Below are 23,455 nucleotides of genomic sequence, written 5' to 3'. Positions count from 1 at the left end.
GGAGTTTCTAAACACAAGCGTTCTCCTGACCCTTTGGTATGATTGCAATCCCCTAGTAGCCTGACATCCTGCATGATACGAATGAGTTCATTGTTCCAGGTGATACGGTGACAGGAGGTCCTCACCTTTTCTGCATTCCAAACCTGCGGTACAGTTGCTGATCTTCTCGCTCGACAGAACACAAGGGACCCAGGTTGCTTTTTGTTATTATCTATACAGAGGTATGCAAAGTGTTTGTATCTTGCAGCAGGGTGAGGCCACACAAAAACATCAAAGGCATGTGCTGTATTTTTTCCCCTTTCTCCTGTCTCATTGCAGGCATTTACTAGATTACAATTTAGCCCTGACATTTCCAGAACTTCCCCCTCTCTTTACATCATCCCTACACAAATAAAATGTCAAGGATCTGTCTCTTAGTTAGCACTGCCCCCCTCCCTCTACCTCTGTCTTAGATGCCAGAAAAGTGCTATACCTCTCATTCAGAAGGATCACAGAGGGCTTTATGGGATGGATTCTAACCATATGGTTGATAGGCAAGAAGTGTAAAAAAAACCCCCTGTCCTGAGTATCTGCACAACAGTTTATTATATATTTAGTACAAACAGTGTACATATCATTGACAGGGGATCCTGATCCAAGTGGAGAAACTCATCCACAGTTAGGCTCAGAAGTGGACATAATTAGGTAAACACTGAATGCTGTCTGACTGTTGGGAATGGGAATGGAAAACTGGGATTGGGTGGGGATGGATTTAAGTGGATGGAATACTGCTCAGCAGTATGCCATACTGCTACATTTTGTTGCAGGTTTTGCTTGTAAAGTGGCCTAGTCTTAGTTGGAGCTTACTCAGAATTTCAGTGTCTTCAGCATACGCGCTGTTTAAAAAACTCTTCAGTAGACAGAGACATCTCTCAGTTCAGCTAGAGAAATTTCACTACACTTTTTCCAGTACACCCAGGATCTGGATTGCCTGAACATGGTAACCAGCAATCAGGGAAGACATCAAAACCCTTAAATTTCCAAGCAAAAACAGTAAAGACACACTTTTTAAAAAAGCTCTTTATTACAAAACAGCCAACGATAAGCACACAGAAATTAGAAAACATAATAGAACAAAATGGAAGCGATATAGTCATGTGCCATGTACTGCTGTGCGCTGCATTGTTGAAATGTTGAAGAATAAGGCCGGTAATTCTTGAATAAAAATTGCTACCACAAACCATCAGACTAGGTCACAGCAATTGGATCAGTCTCATATGGGCAAACCAAGATTGCCACAATATAGTTGTTTCACGCTCTCAGGGATCAGTTGGTATTAGACAAAAAGTCGAAGACATCTCCCAAGGCTGCAATTCTATAACCGTGTACCTGGCAGTAAGCCTCATTGAACTCAGTGGGTCTTTCTTTTGAGAAAGCACCAATAGAGTTGTACTGTTAGTGCTTCTTTTTAAAGGAAACAAATGCCACAGGGTGTGGGATTAGGCTTTCACAGAACCAGTCCTGGTAGTCACATGTGTGCAGGATGTCACATCTAATCTCCTTGTCACAGATCAGAGGGACAGAACAGAGGGATCTATTGAAGAACGGCAGAACCATCAGTTAAATCAATCAATCTTTTTCATGTCATGAAGCAGAAATGACTTTGACATGTGGAATGTCTCTTTACACTCTCTAGATAAGAAGTGGAGTTGGGTGAATTTCAGCAGCAAAACATGAAACTGCATGAGACAAGGGGTGTTCCTAGAGTCTGACGGGGGCTTAACATTGTAAACAGGTCATTGTCAACAGGCTTGGAAAGGTTAAATCTGGATTAAATGGGAAAATACAGCCTGGCATTTTGATGACAGCGGTGTTGTGTAAATGCTGCAAAAAGCTTGCGTACATGAGGAACAGTGACCAGTCCCACCATAAATACCCATCTGGAAGCACCTAGGGACTGAATATGCAGTTAGGAGGACTCTCTTAGCTATGGTTGATCTATTGAAAATACATGAATGCCTCTATAGAGAACTTTTATGGGTAGAATGAGTATATCATAATCACTGCACAAGTCCTGCTGCAAAGTCTTGTGTGGAATGCAGAGAGTTCTATCTTGAGAACTCCACAGTGGAGGGAATAAAAGTGAAGGGAGAAGTTAAGAGTCCAGTAGCAGCAAGGAGGGGGCACCAGAGGGGAAATGGGCAGCAGGAAAAGTGCAGGAAAGGAAAGGCTTCTGTACATCAGGAAATACTTCAACACAGGCAGCTTTATGAGGGAATTAGAGAAATTCATGGAGGATAAGGCTATAAATGGCTACTAATCCTGAAGGCTATATATTGCCTCCAGGATCAGATACAATATCTTTGTATACCAATTGCTGGGGATAATGAGTGCTATCATGCTCATGTCCTGCTTGTGGGCTTCCTATAGGCATCTGCCTGGCTGCTGTGAGAAACCGAATGCCGGATTAGTCAGGCCTTTGGTGTGATCCAGCAGGGTCCTTCTTGTGGAAGAAATACTTTTGAGGCAGCAGTCAGAGTAAAAGGAGCACAGCCCGGTCAAGGCTGGTGTGTCACCTAGCAACAGATGTTCATCTCTAATTTGTGCAATTCTGAGCATTCTTGCTGGTTATTTGTTGATCCTGGTGTAGCATAAGTGGGGAGGGAGTAGTAAAGTTTGACAGACCCAGCAAAAATGGGGAGAAACCATATCATCTTGTTCCAAGAAAGACCCAATAATTTTTAAAAGCTGCTCTCTCATGCACACAAGACTGCAATTAGATGGAGAGGAGGGAGTGGGGAAGGTGGAATAAATGAGTAACACATGTGACTCTGCAAAGCCCTGTGGTTAAGACTTCCATGGAATGCATTATGAAAGGAAAGCTGTGCTATTATATTGTCACCACTCCCCTCTTTCTAATCTTCCACTGTTTTTTTGTTCTTGATAACTGGCTGCTGGGCAATCAATGGGCCTTACTTCAGGGTAGAAATGCATTAGATTGCATTGCTGGATCACATTGATGGAGCAGGCCAAGGGCTGAGCAGAATGGTGATCAACATCTACTGTTAGATCTCTGGGGGTTTGCAGAAGGAAGCTGCCCTTATAGCAAGCAATACCATTGGTCCAACTAGCTCAGTTTTGTCTACAGACTCGCTGATGGGTTGTGGTGGGACTCAGGTGGGAGAGTCACCAGTGTTCTAATGGTGGCTGTGGGACAACATACCATGAAGTGCTCAAAGATTTTCACATCTGAAGTTGGCAAGTAGGTTTCAAATAAATAAAAGAAGATACTGATAGCCTTTCGTTAGCCTGAGCATATTTAGGGCTTCCATTAGGAATCTGGTTGGCCACTGGGTGACCAGAATGCTGGACTAGATAGGCCTTTGGACAGATTCAGCAGGGAGGTTATGTTCTTAGGGCACTAATGCAGTGAAGGCAAAAATGGTTTCTGATACAGACTGGCCTGACCATCATTGACAGTGATCCTACAAAGGGTAGAAGGGCCCAATACATTCTAGAAACTGATATGGCAATCCTCTGCCTGTTGGTGTAAAATATACAGTGGATTTTACAACCATGATGCAGCCTTGAGTGATGCAGGTGAAAAGTTATTTAGCATGTTCCTAGTTAAAAAGGAATTTTGAGAAGCGTTACCTATGGTTTCTCATGAAGGACCCAGCAGCTGCTTCTGTTTCACTGCTGCAGTGAGTGCCTAAGCCATCAGGCTTTTTCCTCTTCCCAAAAAAATGGCATCACTGACAAATCACAGTTAATCAGAACTAGTTACACAGACAGGAAAGAATGGGAAAATGAATCAACTTAATTACAAATAAACGGCTACTTTCTTTGGAAATGTACTAAGGCAAGTTCATTGTATTAAAAAGGATTGGGCGGGTCCCACATTTCAAAGCATGGCTTGTTCTTGTGCAGAAACCGCTACAGTAACATCATTGATCCATCCCTTACAACGAGCCTTCCTAAATGTCATTGCGTGCGGCCTGAAAAACATCCAGCACATAACCCATGGGGAGGCCAGCCACAATTCTGTTAACTGAGGGCCAGTTTATACAAGCAAAGAGAATCAGCTAGTAAGCTTGTACCAGTTCAGAGTGGACAGAGAAAGAGAAAGCAAGAAAGGAAGAGAGGGGAAAACAGAAAGAGAGCTAGCATATTAGGGGGAAGGGTCTGACTGAAATCTATGTATGGGGAAACACTCATAGGTGCACCCTCCCCCCCAGCTGAACTTGTCCTACAGTCCAAAAACACACTTTAACTGTATAAACTGACCCTGGGTTACAGAATTTAGGAAAAGCTAGCAGTCAAAAATTGACAGTGTTACTAGATGACGATACTGGACTTGCCAATGGTTAAGCTGTTCATGAAGAAGAGGAAGAACTCTCTCTGCCCCCCCCCGAATCTCCCAAGGTCAGATTACTTTTCCTCTCAACATCTGCATCTGCACACATGTTACAGCCCAGTGCTGCTGTTATTATGATAGTCCATTTACTGAAATCTTCCCGGAACGTGCCACAGCACAACTGTGCTCTTCCACAGTTCCCATTAATTTCAATGAGGCTGGCACAAGGAAGACATTCTGTGCCCTTACTTTGTATTGTTCAGAGCTTGTAAAATTCATTGTAAAAACTCCCTTGTACACCCTAATCTACTGAATCTACACACCTGTGCTGGCAGTTCTCTGGCTGCTGTGAAGAAGAGAGTTCTCGGCAGTGATTTGACATGGGCTGCTTTCACACATGGGGCGAATAGCGCTAGTTTAATGGATTAAAAAGGTAGCGCTTCTGTCCCAATTTTTAAAATCCCTTTCACACTGCAGTACCTCTTGGGATAAGGAACAGTACTTTTTCAGCCGATATAGCGGCATTCCGCGCAACTGTCTTTCACACGGCTTGTTTTCATCCCTCACCCATGCACACTGTTCCCCACTGTATAGGAGGTCTAAGATCTTGTCCCGTCGCCATGCAAGCCCTCTCCCTTTAGGATCTGTTTTAGTTGTATCAAGATGGGGTGGGTGGGAAACGCTGCTGCTATCTGCGCCAATGCCAAAATACCGGTACAACAGTCAGGCAAAAAAACAAACAAACCTGCGCGACTACAGGATGGGAACGCACTGCATGCTGGGATGCCTGTCACATGAGTGGCAGCTGCTAGCAAAAAACTCCCACGATCTTCCATGTTCCCAGCCTTGCTAACGGATTATTTCTGGTATCATTTATTGTGGAAATTAGCGCTATACTTGCACTACATTCCACCAGAATTCCAGAGCTACCCGGTATATTGTGTGAAAGCTCAAATACAATGTGCAAATTACCAGGTAAGAAATAATCAGAATAATGGAATAAAGTGCAGTGTGAAAGCACCCATGGTCCTGCAGTGTCCTGCAGTGGAATTGAGCAATGTAAATATATGTGCCAAAAATACCCCACACATTGTCTTCTCCCTGCCTTTTCATCCATTGTGAGTTACAGTATCACAGTGCATGGACTGCTTGCTATGTGTAGAGTGCAGATAGCTAAGAGTATAAGAAGAACTCTACTGAACTAGACCAAGGGTCCATCAAGCCCAGCATCCTGTTTCCAACACTGGCTGGCCAGATACTTCCAGAAAGCCCAGGGAGGGCCACAAAAGGCCAGGGCATCAACAGCATCTGTTCCTTGAAACATCAGCTCTGGCCAAGGTGACGCATACCTTCTAGTTTGGGCCTCTGTAACATGTTTAACATGGGGCTGCCATTAAAGAAGCTTCAGCTAGTTCAGAAATTATGCTGCAGCCAGCCTAATGACCAGGATTTGTTATAGGACGCATGTGATACTCATGTTGCAACAACTTCACTGGCTACTGGTTCAGTTCCTGGAACAATTCAAAGTGCTAGTTATGATCTATAATAAAGCCCCCTCCCCATGACTTGGGATCTGGTTACCTGAAATACTATTTTCTCCTTTATAAGTCTGCTCAGGTTTTAAGATCTTTGGGAAAGGCGCTTCTTTCTGCCCCACCAACATTTGAGGTGTGTTTGGAAGGAACTCCAGAGAAAGATTTGGGGTGGCTGGGATGTAATGGCAAGGGAGGCGCATATCCTGATGACCTTCTGCCAGCAGGTGAAAACATTTTTATTCACACAGGTCTTTTGACTCATGAACTTTTATGGCCATGGTAAATACGTTGCAATTGGCTTAATTTTCTTAGCAGCTTTGCTTTTATTGATGTGTTTTACCTGCCTTTTAAAAATGTTTTGATTGTGTTAGTATGCATTTTGATTTGCATTTTATTGCTGTTAGCTGCCTGGAGCCCCATTTGGTGGGAAGGCAGGATACAAATTTAACAAACAGATAGATGATAAAATTCTTCTTAAACCCAAAATTGTAGACTAACTGCATACAGGGCTGGATTTACGTACAAGCTAAACAAGCTACAGCTTAGGGCCTCACATTACAAGGGGCCTCACATTAGAAAGAAAGCAAGAAAAAAATATTTACAACATTGCCACTGGGAAACCATAAACATCATACAAAATGAAGATAATTTTTGGTAGGTATTGAATATCATTGTTGCGGCTCGCTTGCCAACAACAGTAAAAAGTAAACAATTCTACAGAACGTCGTACACATGCAGCCTTTTGGATTCTTGCAGAAAACAGCCTGCATGTATATGTAAATTATATTATATCTAATTTGTATATTATAACCTTATATTATATTGTTTAATTGTGTTATGTGTTTGACAAACTCCTAAATAATGTGCACACATATAACTTGCATTTTTAATACTTATATTACACAACTATCAAATTCCGTTTAATTGTACACCCCGTATTTTGCATTTAAAATGTTTATTATTTGTTAAAGAGGGAACGGCCTCACTCATGTTATAGTTTAGGGCCACAACAAGTTTAAATCCGGCCGTGACTGCATGTTACATAGGAGACTCATAACTGGATGTAATTTCCCCCCCTAAAAGCAGTGCAGGGCCCCACTCTGGATCAGGGCAAGAAGAGGCTTGCCTCACAACTCCATTCCACGTTGCTCCTCTCCTGGATCAATCAGCTGCAGAAGGGAAAACAATCATGCACAATCTGGGTGCTTGTCTATTTCCCTCTCTGTGGGTAAATAGCAAGGCTGGGTGATGGGACTGGATTAGGGCCATGATAAGGAGGAAAGGATAAGGCATCCCTCCTCTCAGTACTGTAGTCCTGGGGGCCCTGGTTCAAATTGTCCCCTTCTCATGTCTGCTTTTAGAATAAGAAAATGATGTTGGGAGATCCAATCTTGCAGCCCCCACATAACCTTTAGATATGCCCTGACTTGAGAATGTTTTTAGGGACCTGGAAAGCAAAATTCCTTTCTTGACTGTGACATTTACCCTAGAACATTTCACCTGGAACATGAAGCTGAAACATCAAGTATTAACAGTCAATCTAGTTAGTGTATTGGATCAGGATTTGGAAGGCCCGGATTCAAATCCCTACTCAGCCATTAAGATTACTGGATGATCTTGGGCCAGTCGCTATCCCTCAGTCTAATCTACTTTGCAGAATTGTTGTTGTGAGAATAAAATAGGATGGGGAAAGCACCATGTAACTACATTGATCCTTAGAGGGAGTGTGGGATAAAATGTAATTTTAAAAGTGTGTCTTTCCTTTTTAAACTTTGAATTCCTATAAGTTTCTTTGAGGCTATAAATGTATTCAACCAATTTTTCTATGCACACCCAAAATGTCTCCACAAGCCTGTTTTTAATTTCCTGAAAAACTAGTTGTGGTACTTAATACCTTAGTAGCATTTCATGCTAGTTAAACAGAGGATTTGCTCGCATTTGCAGAATCACTGTGTCCATTTCGTCACAGCTATAAGTTTAAGACAAGTGTCTTTCATTTTCTGCACATACAGAATGATTTTTTTTAAAAGGTTCTTTTGATTCAACACTGGTTTTCATATTCTCCTGTCTGTGTCTCCCCAATAGACTTCTCTGCATTTGAGAGACCCCTGCAGTGAAGAGCCAAGATGTTGGTATTACTGGCTGGCATTTTTGTGGTTCACATTGCCACCATGGTCATGCTCTTTGTTTCCACCATTTCTAATGTAAGTAGCAAGCAAGATTCTTCCAATATAACCGTTCTTGGGTATCATTCACACTGAACCTTTTCATCTCCTCCAGTTTGATACAGACTAAGGGAACGAAAGCACTTAAGACTCTCAGGCTGAAAGTGTAGTACAATATTTGAAGATAGACACTCCACAGGCCAGGACTTGGAACCTCTGGACAGAAAATGCAGGGAAGCAGATTTCAGCTAAACATGACGAGAAACTTCCTAGCAGTAGATGCTGTTTGACAGTTGAACAGACTGCCTTGGCAGGTGGGGTGGAATGGGGGCTCTTCTTTCACTGGCGATATTATTTAAGCAGAGGCTGGACAACCATCTCTCAGGGATGCTGTACTTGCATCCTGCATTACAGATCCTATGCTGAGCAGGGGCGTTGGGCTAGATGATCTCTAAGGTTCCTTTCCACTCAATGATCTATGATAAGGGCTAATTCAGTGATGCTTTTAGCAGCCATAGCTCCAGAAGACAATTCAGTGCCAGAAAAATATCTGAAAATGTTATTGACTTATTTATTTATTATTTGATTTATATCCTGCCCTTCTTCCCAGTAGAAGCCCAGGGCAGCAAACAAAAGCACTAAAAACACTTTAAAACATCATAAAACAGACTTTAAAATATATTAAAACAAAACATCTTTAATAACATTTTTTTAAAAACTTTAAAAACATATTTAAAAAAGGTTTTAAAACATATGTTTTTTTAAAAAAGGTTTAAACACATATTAAAAAGCAATTCCAACACAGACACACTTAAAAGGCTTGTTGAAAGAGGAAGGTCTTCAGTAAGTGCTGAAAAGGTAATAGAGATGGCACCTGTCTAATATTTAAGGGGAGGGAATTCCAAAGGATAGGTTCCACTACACTAAAGTTCCATTTCCTATGTTGTGCAGAACGGACCTCCTGATAAGATGGTATCTGCAGGAGGCCCTCACCTGCAGAGCGCAGTGATCGACTGGGTATATAAGGGATGATGGTCTTTCAGGTATCCTGGTCCCAAGATGTATAGGTCTTGACTTAAATTTTACATGGCTTAAGGTGCCTCTATTTGCTTACCTGGCCCTTGAAACCTGTCACAAGTCACACCCTAAGAAATGGAACAATGATCCCTGTTTCTCAACTGAAACAAACCAGCAATTCAAGGCAGCCTAAAGGCGTGAAATGGTGATGTTTCCACTCTCCTATCTTAGAGCAGGAAACACCCCAACACACCCCACTCTAAAACCAGTTGGGTGAGCAGAATTAGTACGTAATAGCCTCGAGGTGCTTTACTATCCCACTTGCTACACAGTCTGCTATATAATTATAAAGTGTTTCCATACTCTTCTGTTTCTGGAATTATAAAATATTCTCATGAAGTGTTTGGACAAAGTACAAGAGGAAGTTAGATGTATTATTTAACATCATTATTGATTGGTAATAGAAATCTAGACTGATCCCTCCCTGCCAAAACCGGAATGCTTTTCCCACTCTCAAGGTTACAAGTCTCTCTGATTTTACTACTGCATAAAATCAGGAGAGGCAGGGGAACAGAAATACTCAGAATAAAAGAATGTGGCTTTGAGTTTAAAATAAATAAATTAAAATCAAATTAATAAAATATTAAACTAGTAGAATTAATTCATCTGAACCAAATAAGAAAACCTGTCTATTAACAAACAGCCTTAGATAGCTAGGTATATAGGTTACAATATGTATCCAAATTTGTGATTGTTTTCATACATATGTGAGTGCTGACAATCCCATATGAATTTATGTCCAAAAGTAGATAAATAGTCCTGTAATTCTCAGACCTGCACAGGTGAATACTGATAATCACATTTGGTTTGACATTAAACAGATTTTGGACATTCCCCTGTAAAATTTAATCAATGGCTTCATTCACATGAAATGCTAAGTCAAACTATGGCATGAATGAGCAAGTGGCGCACAGTTAACAGATCAAGACCACTTCACTCCTCCACCACTCATGGTGCTGCCTTGCTACTAGGAGCTAAACTATGGTTTGGCTTAGCATTTTCTGTGAACCTGGGCTCATGGTTTGTGTCACTCCAAATAAACCACGAGCTGTAACAAAGATTTGATCTTGGCTTACAATGATTGTTCCATGATTGTACTGTCCCTTAGCAGACATTCACATATATAAATGAGTCCTTACAAATAGTACTTCCTGGGGATGGGGAAGGAAAAAATATTCTATACAAACCCTCTTTAGGTCTCTCTCTCTCTCTCTCTCTCTCTCTCAAAATAAAAGACATGGACATTTAATTCATTTGGCTGACCTGTTTTAGATGCTTCAGTTCATGACTGATTAGCCCTGCCTAAATCCAAGGCACACACAGAGCAATACATGGTTCATAGAATATCAATAATATATGTAATTTCATTCTGTAATGCCCTAAATTCTGTTGGCCTGTGTGATGATTAAAACCAATGGGTAGGAAATGGTTTATGCTGATGTGTGTGTCTGGAGCTATGTCCAGTCACTGTTGCGTTAAGATTAAGGCTACATACACACACCATACATTTACAGCACCCCCCTCCCCCAAGAATCCTGGGCACTGTAATTTGTTAAGGGTACTGGTGGGGATTGAAGGATATGTCAGTGTTAGTTCTTAGTTTCTCATGTGTCCAATCTTAAATTCAATTCTCCACATTACTGCAGCAATTTGTGATTAGTATTTTTTTAAAAAATAATCACAAAAATTCTTCAACATTTTAGTGCAAATGTCCCCTAAAAAACACATTTTGTATGCATTTTGAGTAATATACACATTTTTGCATGTCTAAACCAACCTGGCATGCTCCAGATGTTTTGGACTATAGCATTCATCTGTCCTTGCCAGCAAAGCATCTGGACACCTAAAAGGCATCAGCTTGGCAAAGGCTGGTCTAGAACATCATCCCTTGCCATAACTATTTGTGTCAGTTCCTCAGACTCCCTTCTTGAGAACGTTAGTTCAGGCACACAATATGGCCCTCACTGGCAGTCCTTATTGCCCAGGAAAAAGTGTGTGTGTGTGTGTGGGGGGGGAAATCCCACAACCATATGAAGAAAGAGGCTGGCATTCTTTTCAAGATTTCTTTGCTTAGTGATCTAGTCCCAGCTTTTATTTTTACTGACAAAGAAGGAAGAGTTAGAATAAAACAAGAAGACACTATGATAGCATCAATATACTGTTTCCAAAAAGGACCTGTTCACTTGGTCTTTGAACAGGGGGTAACCATAAGGCAGGGGTTGTGAAACCTTTTCAGCCCAATAGCCACATTCCTTTCTGGGCAACCTTCCAGGGGCCACATGCCAGTGGTGGCAGAGGCCAGAGGCAAAAGTTTGTGGAGCAATTAATATAATGTTTATGTTTGTACAGTAAGCTAGTTTCTACACACATTCATTCATCCCTCTCCATCCTCTATCCAGGCAAACAAAAGTCGTTATGTGTTCAAGGACACATTCCAGCCAAGCAAAAACATGAAAGGTGGGGAGGGGGTGTGGCCTGGGGAGAGTCCCAAGGGCCAAATAAAGAGGCCTGGAGGGCTGCATTAGCCCCCGGGCCTTAGGTTCTTCAACCCTGCCATAGGGGAAGGGGTAGTAAACCTTGTTCTACTTGGTTTCAAGCTGGTGAAACATTTCTCAGTGGGGCACAGGAACAAGATGGTTTATTGAGTCTCAAGCCAAGAAATTATTATTCCCATTAAGTATTCCTATACACTTAAGTACTCCTATACACTATCTGATATACTAACTAATCAGTGTAGTTATTTTATCAGCTAATGTTTAAGGCTGCTTAAGCAGTTCCTATGAAGAAACTTGTTTAATTGCCTGAGAAGAAGAGTCTCTTAAACTGTGTTAGGCCTTAATAAATCAACTGATTTGTGTGCATCCTCTTCTCTTCAATTCCTATACTAGTACTCTCCCTCCGTTCCTCCTTTTAAACTGCCACATTCAAACTTTGGCTTTTAAGATGCCACCAAAAGCAGACCGAAAAGACACATTTGTGGTGACATGAACAGAAGCTTAAGGAATTTGATTTTTGCAAATTCTGATATAAACTAACCTGATCTGAATCTCCTGAACTGAATGTATGGGCCAGAATTTAGATATTTACTGGCTTTCACATTTCCAGAATGTTCCAACCTACCATTGGCTCAAAAAAATAGAAATAAAAATTTGTTTTAAAAATGCATAATTTGAGAGAAAATACATTTCAATGGAAATGTTCATGCAGATCAAAATTAATGCAGAAACAGGATGGAACAGACTTATGGGTGCATAAGAATGAAACAGACCAATAATAAACTGATTCACCCATCTCTAGATGAGCGTCAAACTAGCATAAGCTGGAAGGCAGTATGTATAGGTGTTGCCTGGAAGTACCACCATCCCTTGTAGGCTTGTGAATAGACCCTAAGAGTCTAACATTTCACCTAGAAGACCAGGAACTGCCTTTTTGGGGGACCAATTTCAGTACAAAACCCCTTCATCTAGTCAGATCTTGCTGCATGCATTAAAAGAAGTGAGCCAGAAAAATGAACTGACAAACTATGCCCTATATGTAGGCTGGCTGACTGACTTCATCCCTGCACTATCACACATAAAAAGTAGCTGGACTTCATTGAACAGGTTTCCCTTGGGGTGGAATTCCCTATATCATTCCTATTGCCACTGCAGACTTCCATTATTATTTCAATAAAGTTATTGTACTGTTGATAGTGAATTGTTGAAAAATTAGCACCTAAGTACAGTAATATCCACTGAGTCTGGTTTTCTGCTGTCACACACTTTACATGCCTATTTGTAAATGACCCAAAGCAGCTTGTGGTCTAAGATACAACTCATGATCTTAATTAGCCAAATGTCAGTAAAGACATTGTGTTAAGTACAGTCTTCACAAGATAAGCAAATAAGGGGTATGCGTCCTCCCCTTACCCTCCAATTTCCTTTGTAATGGCTTAATGTTACGGCTGAGAAATCCTTTGAGGAGAGGAAAGCATGTGGCTTTTTAGGAATCTCTGGTGAAGGATTCAAAAACTTTCTCTGAGAACAGAAAATAGACATGCAAAAGAGACACTTTCATGTCTCCAGGGCTACTCCACTGGAAATAGTCTAGAGAAGACTGAAGTTTAAATGATTTATACTCGGTCCTGCATTAGTAAATCTACTTACTAGGAAATAAGCCCCACTGGATTTACTGGGACTCATTTTATACTAATCATGGTCAGGCTTGGTCTAGCAGGTGCCACTGACTTGTAATTAGAGCATAAAGGCCCGTCCACATTTTGCTCAAGCTACCCTTTGCTTTAGTTTATGATGACCCCTGCTGGATGCTCCTGCCTGAAAAACAGACTGCCATTTATTTATATATTTATTTAAAAAACAAGCCAGCATAACATTGAACAACAACAGGAAAGACACTGTGAAGCCAAAGAGCTCAGGAAACCACAGCAAATTCTTTTCTCAGCACTCTGTTGTTCCAGGGTTTGGCACAGGTTCTGTCTCAGCAGAGTTCCAAGGGAACAGACTTCTATGATCTGTATACTTCCCAGAGAGAAGTTTGGGAAGATCATTGTCACTCCCAGAAAATGATGACCTCTCCAGAAACAGCTTCCTGTGCTTTTAGCAGGGCAACGAACTTAGGAAGTGTGTTAGGACAAGGCAGCTACCTTCCCCCACTGCTGCCCCAGAGATACCCACATATACATCATGAATAACCAGCCACATGGACTGTTTAAACTAGGGTTGCCATATTCCAGTTCCACAAATCCTGGTGGGCTAATCTGTGTATTATGCAAATAGTTTGCTAATTATGCAAATTAAGCATATTAATGATTGCATTGTCCAGTTGTTTTGTTTTTGTGCCTAGTAATTACCATCAAAAATTGGGGGAGGATGTAAGGATTTTTTTTAAAACACCCTTACATTTTCAGATTTAAAATGCCTAGAGGACTCTAGTTTCCAACACTATGGAATATTTATTTATTAAGAGGATTTATATCCTGTTCTTCCACTGTTAAAAACAGAGCTGAGGGCAGCTTACAAACATAATAAAAACAATAAAAATATACAATCAATATAAAAACATAATAAAACACAAAATAGAAAAAAACACAAAACAAGTCAATGCAGCAGAATAAAAAGCCAGCATAGAACAAAAAGCCAGCAAAGCATTAATTAAAAGCAATATTATGACTGAGAGGTTGTCTGTACCAACAATTAGAAAATGTGAAATGAACACACCACTACAACTCGTAATGCAGATAGAAATAAAGATTTCAATATTATTAGTTCAGTCAATCATCTTATCTAAAGAGAGTAGTGTCTGAGCATGTGAGAAGTGTCTTTAGTACACTGATTATCACATATCGGATCAGGGAGAAGGGAAACACAGCCTTCTATAATAAAGGCTGGAACTTGATGGAGACTTGAGCGGTGGCACCTCTTTTTTAAAAAATAAAAAAATGCAGTGAATTTTAGAGACCTAGCAAGGTGTGCTAGCCTTAGACAAGGCAGCTGTTCCACTGCTATTGGTCTTAAGGGGTTTTAGCCTTTCCTGAATTGTTGAACAGAGGTTCTGCCAGGCAACAGGATGAGTGAGGCTGCATTCCAATGCAAATTTACTTGGGAGTAAGCACCATTTAACAAAAAATGCAAATGTTAATATTGCAGCCTTTTCTACAGAGATTTGCTTTTATATCTTGTATTTGTTCAGGCTCCAAGATGCCAGGCAGACCCTCTCATTATGTTCAGCACTTAAGACACATACCCTGAGACCCAATAATGTTGTGGCAAATTCAGAAGTGCAGGGTCCCTTGATGAAAGCCACAGCCACACCCCTCCCTCTTTTTTTTACTGCTGGGTTGAGAATGAGATTCTTGTTAATGCCTTTTCCCACAACAATAACAACAACAAACATTCCTAGGAGCCGATAAGCACAAAAGAGGAGAGTGTTACCTACTGAAAAGCATCTTCTGGGTGGCTGTCTCACCTCCTTTCACTCTGATTGGACTCTTCTCAGTGGCTAACACAATCCCCTTTCATGCTGAATCGCTCATAGGATGCTGGAGACATAGGGACCCTGCTCCCAAAAAAGTATGGGGTCTAAGACCTCTTGAGACCCTGGACAACTACACCACTGCACAGAGGCAATTGTGATGAGGGCTGCTTCTCCTTTCAACCAGAAAGTCTATGGATAAGGGGTGGAGTTGCATGTGTTGATCAAATGAGCATGTACAATTTTCTAAACTGCTAGATTATTTTAGCATTTCTGTTTGCCACCCTGGGCTCCTGCTGGGAGGAAGGGCAGGATGCAAATCAAATAATAAATAAATAAATTATGCATATGCAGGCAGGCAGACTAAAAATCTTGATTTTCCCAGGACAGTTATGATGTCCCTCATAAGAACAATGGATGGTGAGAACAGGTTGATTTTTCACAAAATGGGCAGGAAACTGCCTCCACATTTTGCCTTGCATCTCTGGATCCACAAGGCTAGTGATTTGCTTTTTTTTTTTTTTAAGAAAGCTGGGAATCTGGCCACCTAATGGGCTAAGCAGGCACCAGGTAGCATGGCTAGAATCTGGGTAAAACCCAGCTAACTAAGCAATATGGCAACCCTCGTTTACCACTTTGGGCCCTGTCAGCAGTGTGGACCACTGGGGACCCTCATTCATTGAAGGACACAGTACATCTAGAGTGTGCACATGACTTACAGAGTTATAGTCCTCTCTTGATATGCTCCTAGGCACACTTCACTTGCTGGGCTGGGACTCACTGCTGGCTCATGGCCTAATCTAAGGCGAATCACAACAATGCTACTACCACAATACAAATATATAGTAAAAAAAAAGGTCTCCAAATTCATGTTTGGGCCTGGGTCTGAAAAGGTTAGAAGACTGCTGCTCTAAGATAAATAGAATGGAGGGACCAATATTCAACTTGCTACTTAGAAGAGCTCATCACCACCACCACCACATTCAAAAACAAGTCAAAGGAGTACTTAAGGGTCAGGCTCTGCAAAAAGGTCATCCATCCATCATATTTTTAAAATCACATATGTGTGCCAACAGATTATGCAATAGCATGTCTAGTGGATTCAAATCATAACACTCATCCTGTGGCATAATTTTCAGACACTTATTTATTATTTATGCATTTATTTAAAATATTTATATCCTGCTTTTCTATTAAAATATCCCAGTGGTTTTCAATAAAAAATTCATTACGAACCCATAACAATTCATCAGAAATAATAAAACTTCTGTCCAAGTCTACATCACACAGATTATCCATTTGGAGTACTGTTCATGAGATGAGCAAAATGATCTCATGTCTTCTAAGAGTAGCTGTTTAATCTTCCCTAAAGCAGGGGTGGCTAATTGTGGCCCTCCGGATGTTGGACTTCAACTCCCATCATCCCTGATTATTGGCTCTTCTGGATGGGGCTTACAGGAGGTGGATTCCACAATATCTGGTGGAGTACCACAAATTAGCTACCCTTGTCATAAAAGCTATATTTTTATTCTTAGTATTTAATAGGGTAGGCAATCAAAATGACTGTGGGCTGTGGCAGCTCTCAAAAAGACAGGAAGGCAATTTACAGAGCACACAGTCCACACTCAGACACTAAGGCAATTTCAGTCAGTCTGTCAAACCCTTGTTACCTATGATCAGACTAAATTATACTGCTATAACTAGAGGCACCAAGATGTATTAGGGCCAGTGATTATGAGCCAAACTATTTAAAGGATTCCATCTTTTATTTAATACAGCAGCAGTAAATCAAGAAGTGAGCTTCATGGATTGACCACCATTTACATTATGCACTTCAGGTTGTACTGGATGTAGTCCTGTAAACTTCACTGAACACTTACTAAATTCTGACCCTTCAGAAAAAAAGTCAAGGGGCCATCAGATATATTCCATTTAAGCATACCATCTGATGAATCGTATATGCATTTAAAAACTCACCTTCTGTATTTTGTTGTTGTTGTTAAATAGTTCTAGCTTTCAGAGCTATGGAGAAAAGACTGGAAATATGTGGACTGAATGCACAAACAATTAGGAATGTATATGGTAGTTTCACTGAAAGTAATGTAAAGCTGTAGGGGGAGTCTATAGCTCAGTGGCAGAGCTACTCAGTGCTTTGAAAGCAGGGTTAGCCAATGTGTCACCCTTCAAATGCTGCTGAATTCCATCAGCCCAAGTCAGGTCAGTCAATGGTCTGGGGTAATGGGAGTTGGAGTCCACCAACACCGGGAAGACCACAGGTTAGTTGTCCCTGATGTAGAAGGTCCCAGGTTCAATCCCTGGCACCTCCAATTAAAAGGGTCAGACCGCAGGTGATGTGAAAAGCCCCTGCCTGAAATCCTGGAGAGCTGCTGCCAATTAGAATAGGCAGAACTGGACTAGATGGACAAATAATCTAACCTAGTATGAAGGACCTTTCTACACTCTGTAAAAGAGAACAGGCGCTCTTACAGGAGCCCTTAGTCCTTTCTCCCTGTTCCTATATCACTTGGACTCCTGGATACCTCAGTCCACATCATCCAGTGCTGTCTCTAAAATCACACAATTTGCAACTAGAATGATAAAAAAAACCCCAATCCCTTTATGTAGCATGCACCGAAGGCTCCAGAGGGCACAGAAGCCTCTATTATTGAATGCTTAAACTGTTGTCTATGGGAAACCAGTTCCCCTTTCCTTGCACCAGTAAGGGGCACCTAAAATGGTGTTTGATCAAGCCTCCAATTGGGGCTTGTTAATCACAGGATTTCCTGAGTCTCTTTGAATCTTTTGCCAATCAGTTTCAAGCCATATCTTCCTTTTCCTCTTGGAGGAGTCATTAGAGACATTTGATCTGCAGAACACTGCTTTTTATTATTATTTTCCTGTGTCTTTGCTACTTCATGAATAGATCAGATACTTCTGTTCTGTTTATATTATTTACTTTACACTGTTTGTGTGATTAAAATTTTGTGCTTAACTTCACATCAGAATTTGAGTGAACCTTCCCCCCCCCCGGTTCCCAAACACCTCCAAGTTTGCAATTTGAATGAACAAAAGTTAATACATGGATGCACATTTTCTGGCAGTATAATTTGGAAATCTTTGTGGAGCAAAAATGTCAACCTTTTCTGGATATAATAATATAAAACTCAATACCTGGTGAATGATGACAGCTTTAAAAATGCATTGCTGAACTAGTCTATTTTTGCATTTCTAGATTTAGCATGACAAGTTGGTTTTCTTGAAAGGAGGCAATAAAAACATTCACAGCTCTTCTGTTTTGCTTTTAGGTCTGGATGGCAGGCAAGATTAGTGAACACCTAACAAACTCCTCAGGGCTCTGGCTACAATGTGAAGAAGGCAAGATATGCACATATCTTACTTTTGGAGAAGATGACCTCTGTAAGAAACCATTACTTTCATCTGAATAATGTGCATCATTTGATACACTGATGCATTTTGACATAGATTGTGCCTTCACACTCACACCTTTCTCCCTTTCTTCCATGTGTTGCTAGCTGCCCTCAAGGCAGTGCAAGCCTTCATGATCCTGGCCATCATCTTTTCCTTTATCTCTCTGGTCATGTTTGTGGTGCAGCTCTTCACTATGGAGAAAGGAAAACGCTTCTACATCACTGGAGTCATTATGCTGGTTTGCTGTAAGTATGACAGAGAGAGAGAGAGAGAGTGCTGCTTCGTTTTTCTATGTTCTACAAGCATATTTTCCAAGGGCTCAGGATGGTTACAATTAGAGAAGTGTGAGGAATGCATTCTTTGCCAGTTCTGATCTGACCTGATCTGCACCGCTAAGACTAACGTGTGAAAAGGAAGGCAGTTATCCTATGTGTAAGAGGCCAGAACAACTCAGAGACTTTCAACTATCAAGTTACTGAAAGCTGTATCATGTATTCAGCGATGCTGCCAGGATTTTCTAGGCCCAGTACACTGTATGTGGATTTAGTCCTCTGAACCACTTGCAAAAGAGGGTGCATATTTGCATAAAATTTGCATGTGCATTGTGTCATATTCAGATTTGTGCTCTCTTTTACAGGTAGAGTGGAGGGCCCAAAAATAAGACAGTGGCCAAAAATATCATTGAATGTGAACAGGTGAAGCTTTCCCCATAATTGTATTTCCATACTAGAAAAGTTTAACCTGATGAATTTCTGCCAGCCATTAAAGGCACAAGATCTCTGCTTTCCTCCAATGCCAACGCTAAACCAAAGCCAAGGTTGCAATTTTGCATTCACTTATTTGGGAATAAGTCCCATTAAACACAAAGAGGCTTACTGCTGAGCAGACATGTAACTGTACTGTAAGTTAATTATTCCGTGATTTCCTCCTGAGTACCTGATCTTTAGCTCCTGAACAGCAGGAATCGTGCCTCTTAGCAAAGTTTTCACACTGGCATTTGCCATGGGGGAGGGGATTCGTTAACATCCACACACACTTATTGTGTTGTAGTATTTCCAGACAACTTCTAGGGAGTATATTATTTCAGATGAACCCTCCATACAAAAAATGTATCTGAGTTGCTATGAAAAAAAGGAAGGTCAAATGAGAAAGATTTCAAGGACTAGAAAATGAGTCAAGAGCAGGAAAGGTGCACTAACGGGGTGGGAGGTACAGCAGCTCTTTAGGATCCCATTGTATCACCTAGTGTCCAAACAAGTCACTCATAAATCACAGCACTGACTTCAGTCATTGGCTAAAAACACAGCAAGGTAGGAGCAGCCAGTCTGGCTCATCTCACAGAAATTGCTCAGAAAGGTACCTGCACATTTTGCTTCATAACTAGGGCTGTGCTCTGGATTCAACTGAGTCCCGAGCCAAATCAGGCCCATTTGGACATATATGGCCTCAGCGAAGTCGGATTCTAAGTCAGATCACTATTGGATGACCCAGAGTGACCCCAGGCTGTCAGGAGGCAGGGAGAAGAGGCAGCTGCAGCTCTCCTTCCTGTCTGAGCGCTGCCGCCACCCCACAGGATCGTTGCAGGTGCCAGTTTGCAAGGGGCTTTCCTGTAGGAACCTTACAAACCTGCATCACCCAGGTTTTGCTCCCTCGGCTTGTTGGCTGTTGAGCCCACAGAGTGATCCTGGGCTGGTGGTTTGCAAGGTGCTTTCCTTAAGAAAGCATTTGTGGAGTATCACTGGCACAGGATTGCTCACTCCGTTGATCTGCTGTTCAGCAGAGGGGTCAATTCTGCAGGGTGCTGAAATGCTTCCCACTCCAATCAGTGACTCTCCTGAGGCATTAATGGTGGGGGAGGCATCGCAGCACCCTGCAGAATTAATCCATCTTGGTCAAGGGCTCTTCTCCTGGCTATGTTTAAAACCCCTAATTAGATATTAGCCCCACCCTGAACTTATTCGGGACCAGATCTGGGAGCAGGGAGTTGTTCCCGGGTCAACTCAAGGCAGGTTGACCTGATCTCCCCCCTCCCCCAGATCAGAGCCACAGAGGAGGCTGTGCACAGCCCTATTCATAACTTTCTTTCTAGGAGGGCTGGAGGCTTATATTTTGTTGTAAATGAAAGCTCCGAATCTGGGGGGCCTGGTGTTGTGGACCCACTACATCACTACCCCCTGTATCTGACTCCCTCAGGCTTATGCAGGCAATTGAGAAGATGTATTTCTGCAATAGTTAGTCAATGATTTCTGGTTTTAAATTTTTACATGGTTTTACTGTATATATATATGTATATACATGTATATGATTGTTGTAAACCACTTTGGGTTTTTTATGAATAGCAGTATATAAATATTTTTATAAACAAAATAAATAAATTAGAATTTTTATAACAACAAACTCAAGGGAGTCAATCTGTGTATCTTAATCTCTTCATTTACATCAGGCACCATTTTGGAACTTGAGATCTTTTTGGATGGGCTAAAAAATTATTAAAGCATCTCCCCAATTCTTTCTTTCCTTTCACAGGGCTGTTCATTCTGATCGCTGCCTCTATCTACACCGCCCGATTTCCACAACAATTCAAAAGTAGTCAAGACCACCATGGTTACTCCTTCATACTTGCCTGGATCTGCTTCTGCTTTAGTTTCATTGTTGGGGTTCTTTATCTTGTACTCAGAAAGAAATGAGGGCCACAATGAAGAAATTGGGAGGGCAAATTGGAAAAATGGGGGGCTTGTGGGAGGGATGCAAAGTTGCTTTGCTATGAGAACTGTTTGCCAAAAGAAATGAATCCATACACTGCTCATCTAACATGCCCAATCACTGAAAAAAATCAGAGAGAGAGAGAGAGAGAGAGAGAGAGAGAGAGAAGCTGCTACAGACTCTTCAATCATGGAACCTAGGACCAGGAAAGTGCTTGAAGAACCTGCCAAATAGCCAGATGTGATCTCCTTTTCCACAAAATTATGTCTGTGTCCCATCTTAAGGAACCTTGATGTTCTGCCTCGCTCACTACAAAAAAACTAGAAAAGATACAAGTTCCAGCTTTCTTCCCTAAATTTTCAGCAGCTATGATATGTTTCCCAATAGTCTCCATGGGAGAGAACATTCCTATTCGGTTTGGAAGGTGTAGTGAGGTGAGGCTTAAGAACATTACATTCACTTAATTAAATGATGAAACAGATCCCTGGTTCCATTTTCTTACAAAAATGAAAGACATAAAGCCAACGTTAAGCCAAATTCTAGCAGTAAAACAAATGCGAGCTTTTTTACATGTCCACCATCATCTTATTTTCTCCTTTAGAAAAGAATAGCATTGCTGCTGCTATGGAGATCAGAGGGAAAGCAGCCACAGGGGATAAAAAGAGGGATGAATGTGGGTGGCAGAAAATGGGATGGGGAGGAGGCAGGCAGGCAAAGATCTTAATTATCTGGAATGGAGTTCTTAGTGCTCAGATGAATGTCATTGGAGTATGACTTTCCATTAGGTCTCACTGTGTACCTATTTAAAACAGCTGAAGATCTTATGGAGTCCCCATGATGCCACCGAATGGTTAGGTCTGTGATGTGTGCATTCAACAGGCACTAAGTTTGAAATGACTAATCAGATCATTTGAAGCATTCAGCTTAGGCTCATGGGATCTGGCCTCTCACCACCAAATTGGATTTTTTACACTTTCTATAGGCAATTTTCTCTTGGTTGTTGCACAGGGTAGGGTTGTTTTTAGAAAAGAGTTTTATAATAAAATATCTTGAATTGAGACTACAATGTGTACTTTAGAAAGGCCTGTCATCAGTTTAGTTGCATGCTAATTTTCCATGGTAAACCATGTTCAAAGCAGCTCACAATATATCCCACAAGAAATGTTGCCTATGGGCTAGAGCAGGGCTCCTGAGTCAGGATTCTGCTTAGCTGGATGGAATTGGACAAGGGCCTTTACTCTGTTGTGCTGGTTTTAATTTTTTCCCCATGTCATCATCTCATATAACACATCTCCCATAGGATGAGAAGAAGCTTAGCTAATTAAATGTTGTAAACAGAAGGCCAAGCAGGAAATGGAAAGAATTATTATGATGTTGTTACTGTCTACACCAGGATTTTCATCCCATGTATTCCTGTCATTTAGATCAGTTAAAATAATGTGTGGAAACTATGAATGTCAAGAGGATGATGCTCTCTCTGCTTTGCTTCACTCTGGTCATGTGAAGGGGGGAGACAAATTCCAGGTTGCAAGTTTAGTATAAACAGTATTTTCTTTCCTTTCCTCTTTGTTACATTCTTTTTACATGTATGCTCTTGTAATTTGGTGGCTATATTTTACTATTGTACTTGCCATTTCTCAAAGTTTATATCATATGCAGTCATTGTAAATATTTTGATACAAGTGTTCCTAACAGTAGGGATATATTAAAAAAATACAATCCAGTTCCCTTTATCAGACACAAGTCTTGCTTGAATTGATTTCTTTTCCACATGTATGAAAAGTACTGTGTTTTTCGAAACCAATCATTTCAAAGCCCACCTTGTGATTTGGGTGGACTGAAATCTTCTCAAAATATTTAGGGTTTCTAATATCACACTTTTGGAGTAGAGAGACACTTACTGTTCTGCCGGTTCCTATGTGTCTCCACCTCTCTCTTCTGAAAATGGAGGCACACAATGCTGGTCAAACCCCACCCCTTTTTACTGTAAAACCTGGGGGGATCAGCTCGAGTGCATTTCTTTAAAAAAATCACTTCAAAGAGATTTCACAGCTGATCGGTAGATCAGCCCGTTCCAGGTGTGACCAATGGAAACATTTTGCTGTAGGCAGCTAGTGTGCTCACAGCCTTAGTCACCCCATAGCCCTGGAAAACTTCAATTTGAACATTATTTAGCTATCAATATGCTTTTTCACTATCCAAACTATACCAGTGTAGTCCATATCTCTATTTGAATATGT

The 23,455-nt window shown here is 41.1% G+C and overlaps 1 protein-coding gene across 1 annotated transcript in view; it reads left to right on the top strand.

The window, feature by feature from the left end:
- Window positions 1-22,958, top strand: part of EMP1 (epithelial membrane protein 1) — a 39,899-nt gene extending 16,941 nt beyond the window's left edge. The window contains exons 2-5 of the mRNA XM_061639380.1: window positions 7,957-8,075; window positions 18,389-18,500; window positions 18,617-18,757; window positions 21,039-22,958. Coding sequence (XP_061495364.1) covers window positions 7,998-8,075; window positions 18,389-18,500; window positions 18,617-18,757; window positions 21,039-21,199 — 492 coding nt within the window. The 5' untranslated portion in view covers window positions 7,957-7,997 and the 3' untranslated portion in view covers window positions 21,200-22,958. The remainder of the gene's footprint in view (window positions 1-7,956; window positions 8,076-18,388; window positions 18,501-18,616; window positions 18,758-21,038) is intronic.
- Window positions 22,959-23,455: the final 497 nt, after the last annotated feature.

The sequence above is a fragment of the Rhineura floridana genome, chromosome 8 (genome assembly GCF_030035675.1).
Source record: "Rhineura floridana isolate rRhiFlo1 chromosome 8, rRhiFlo1.hap2, whole genome shotgun sequence".
Lineage (NCBI taxonomy): Eukaryota > Metazoa > Chordata > Lepidosauria > Squamata > Rhineuridae > Rhineura > Rhineura floridana.
This window is presented reverse-complemented; position numbering and strand designations above follow the sequence as displayed.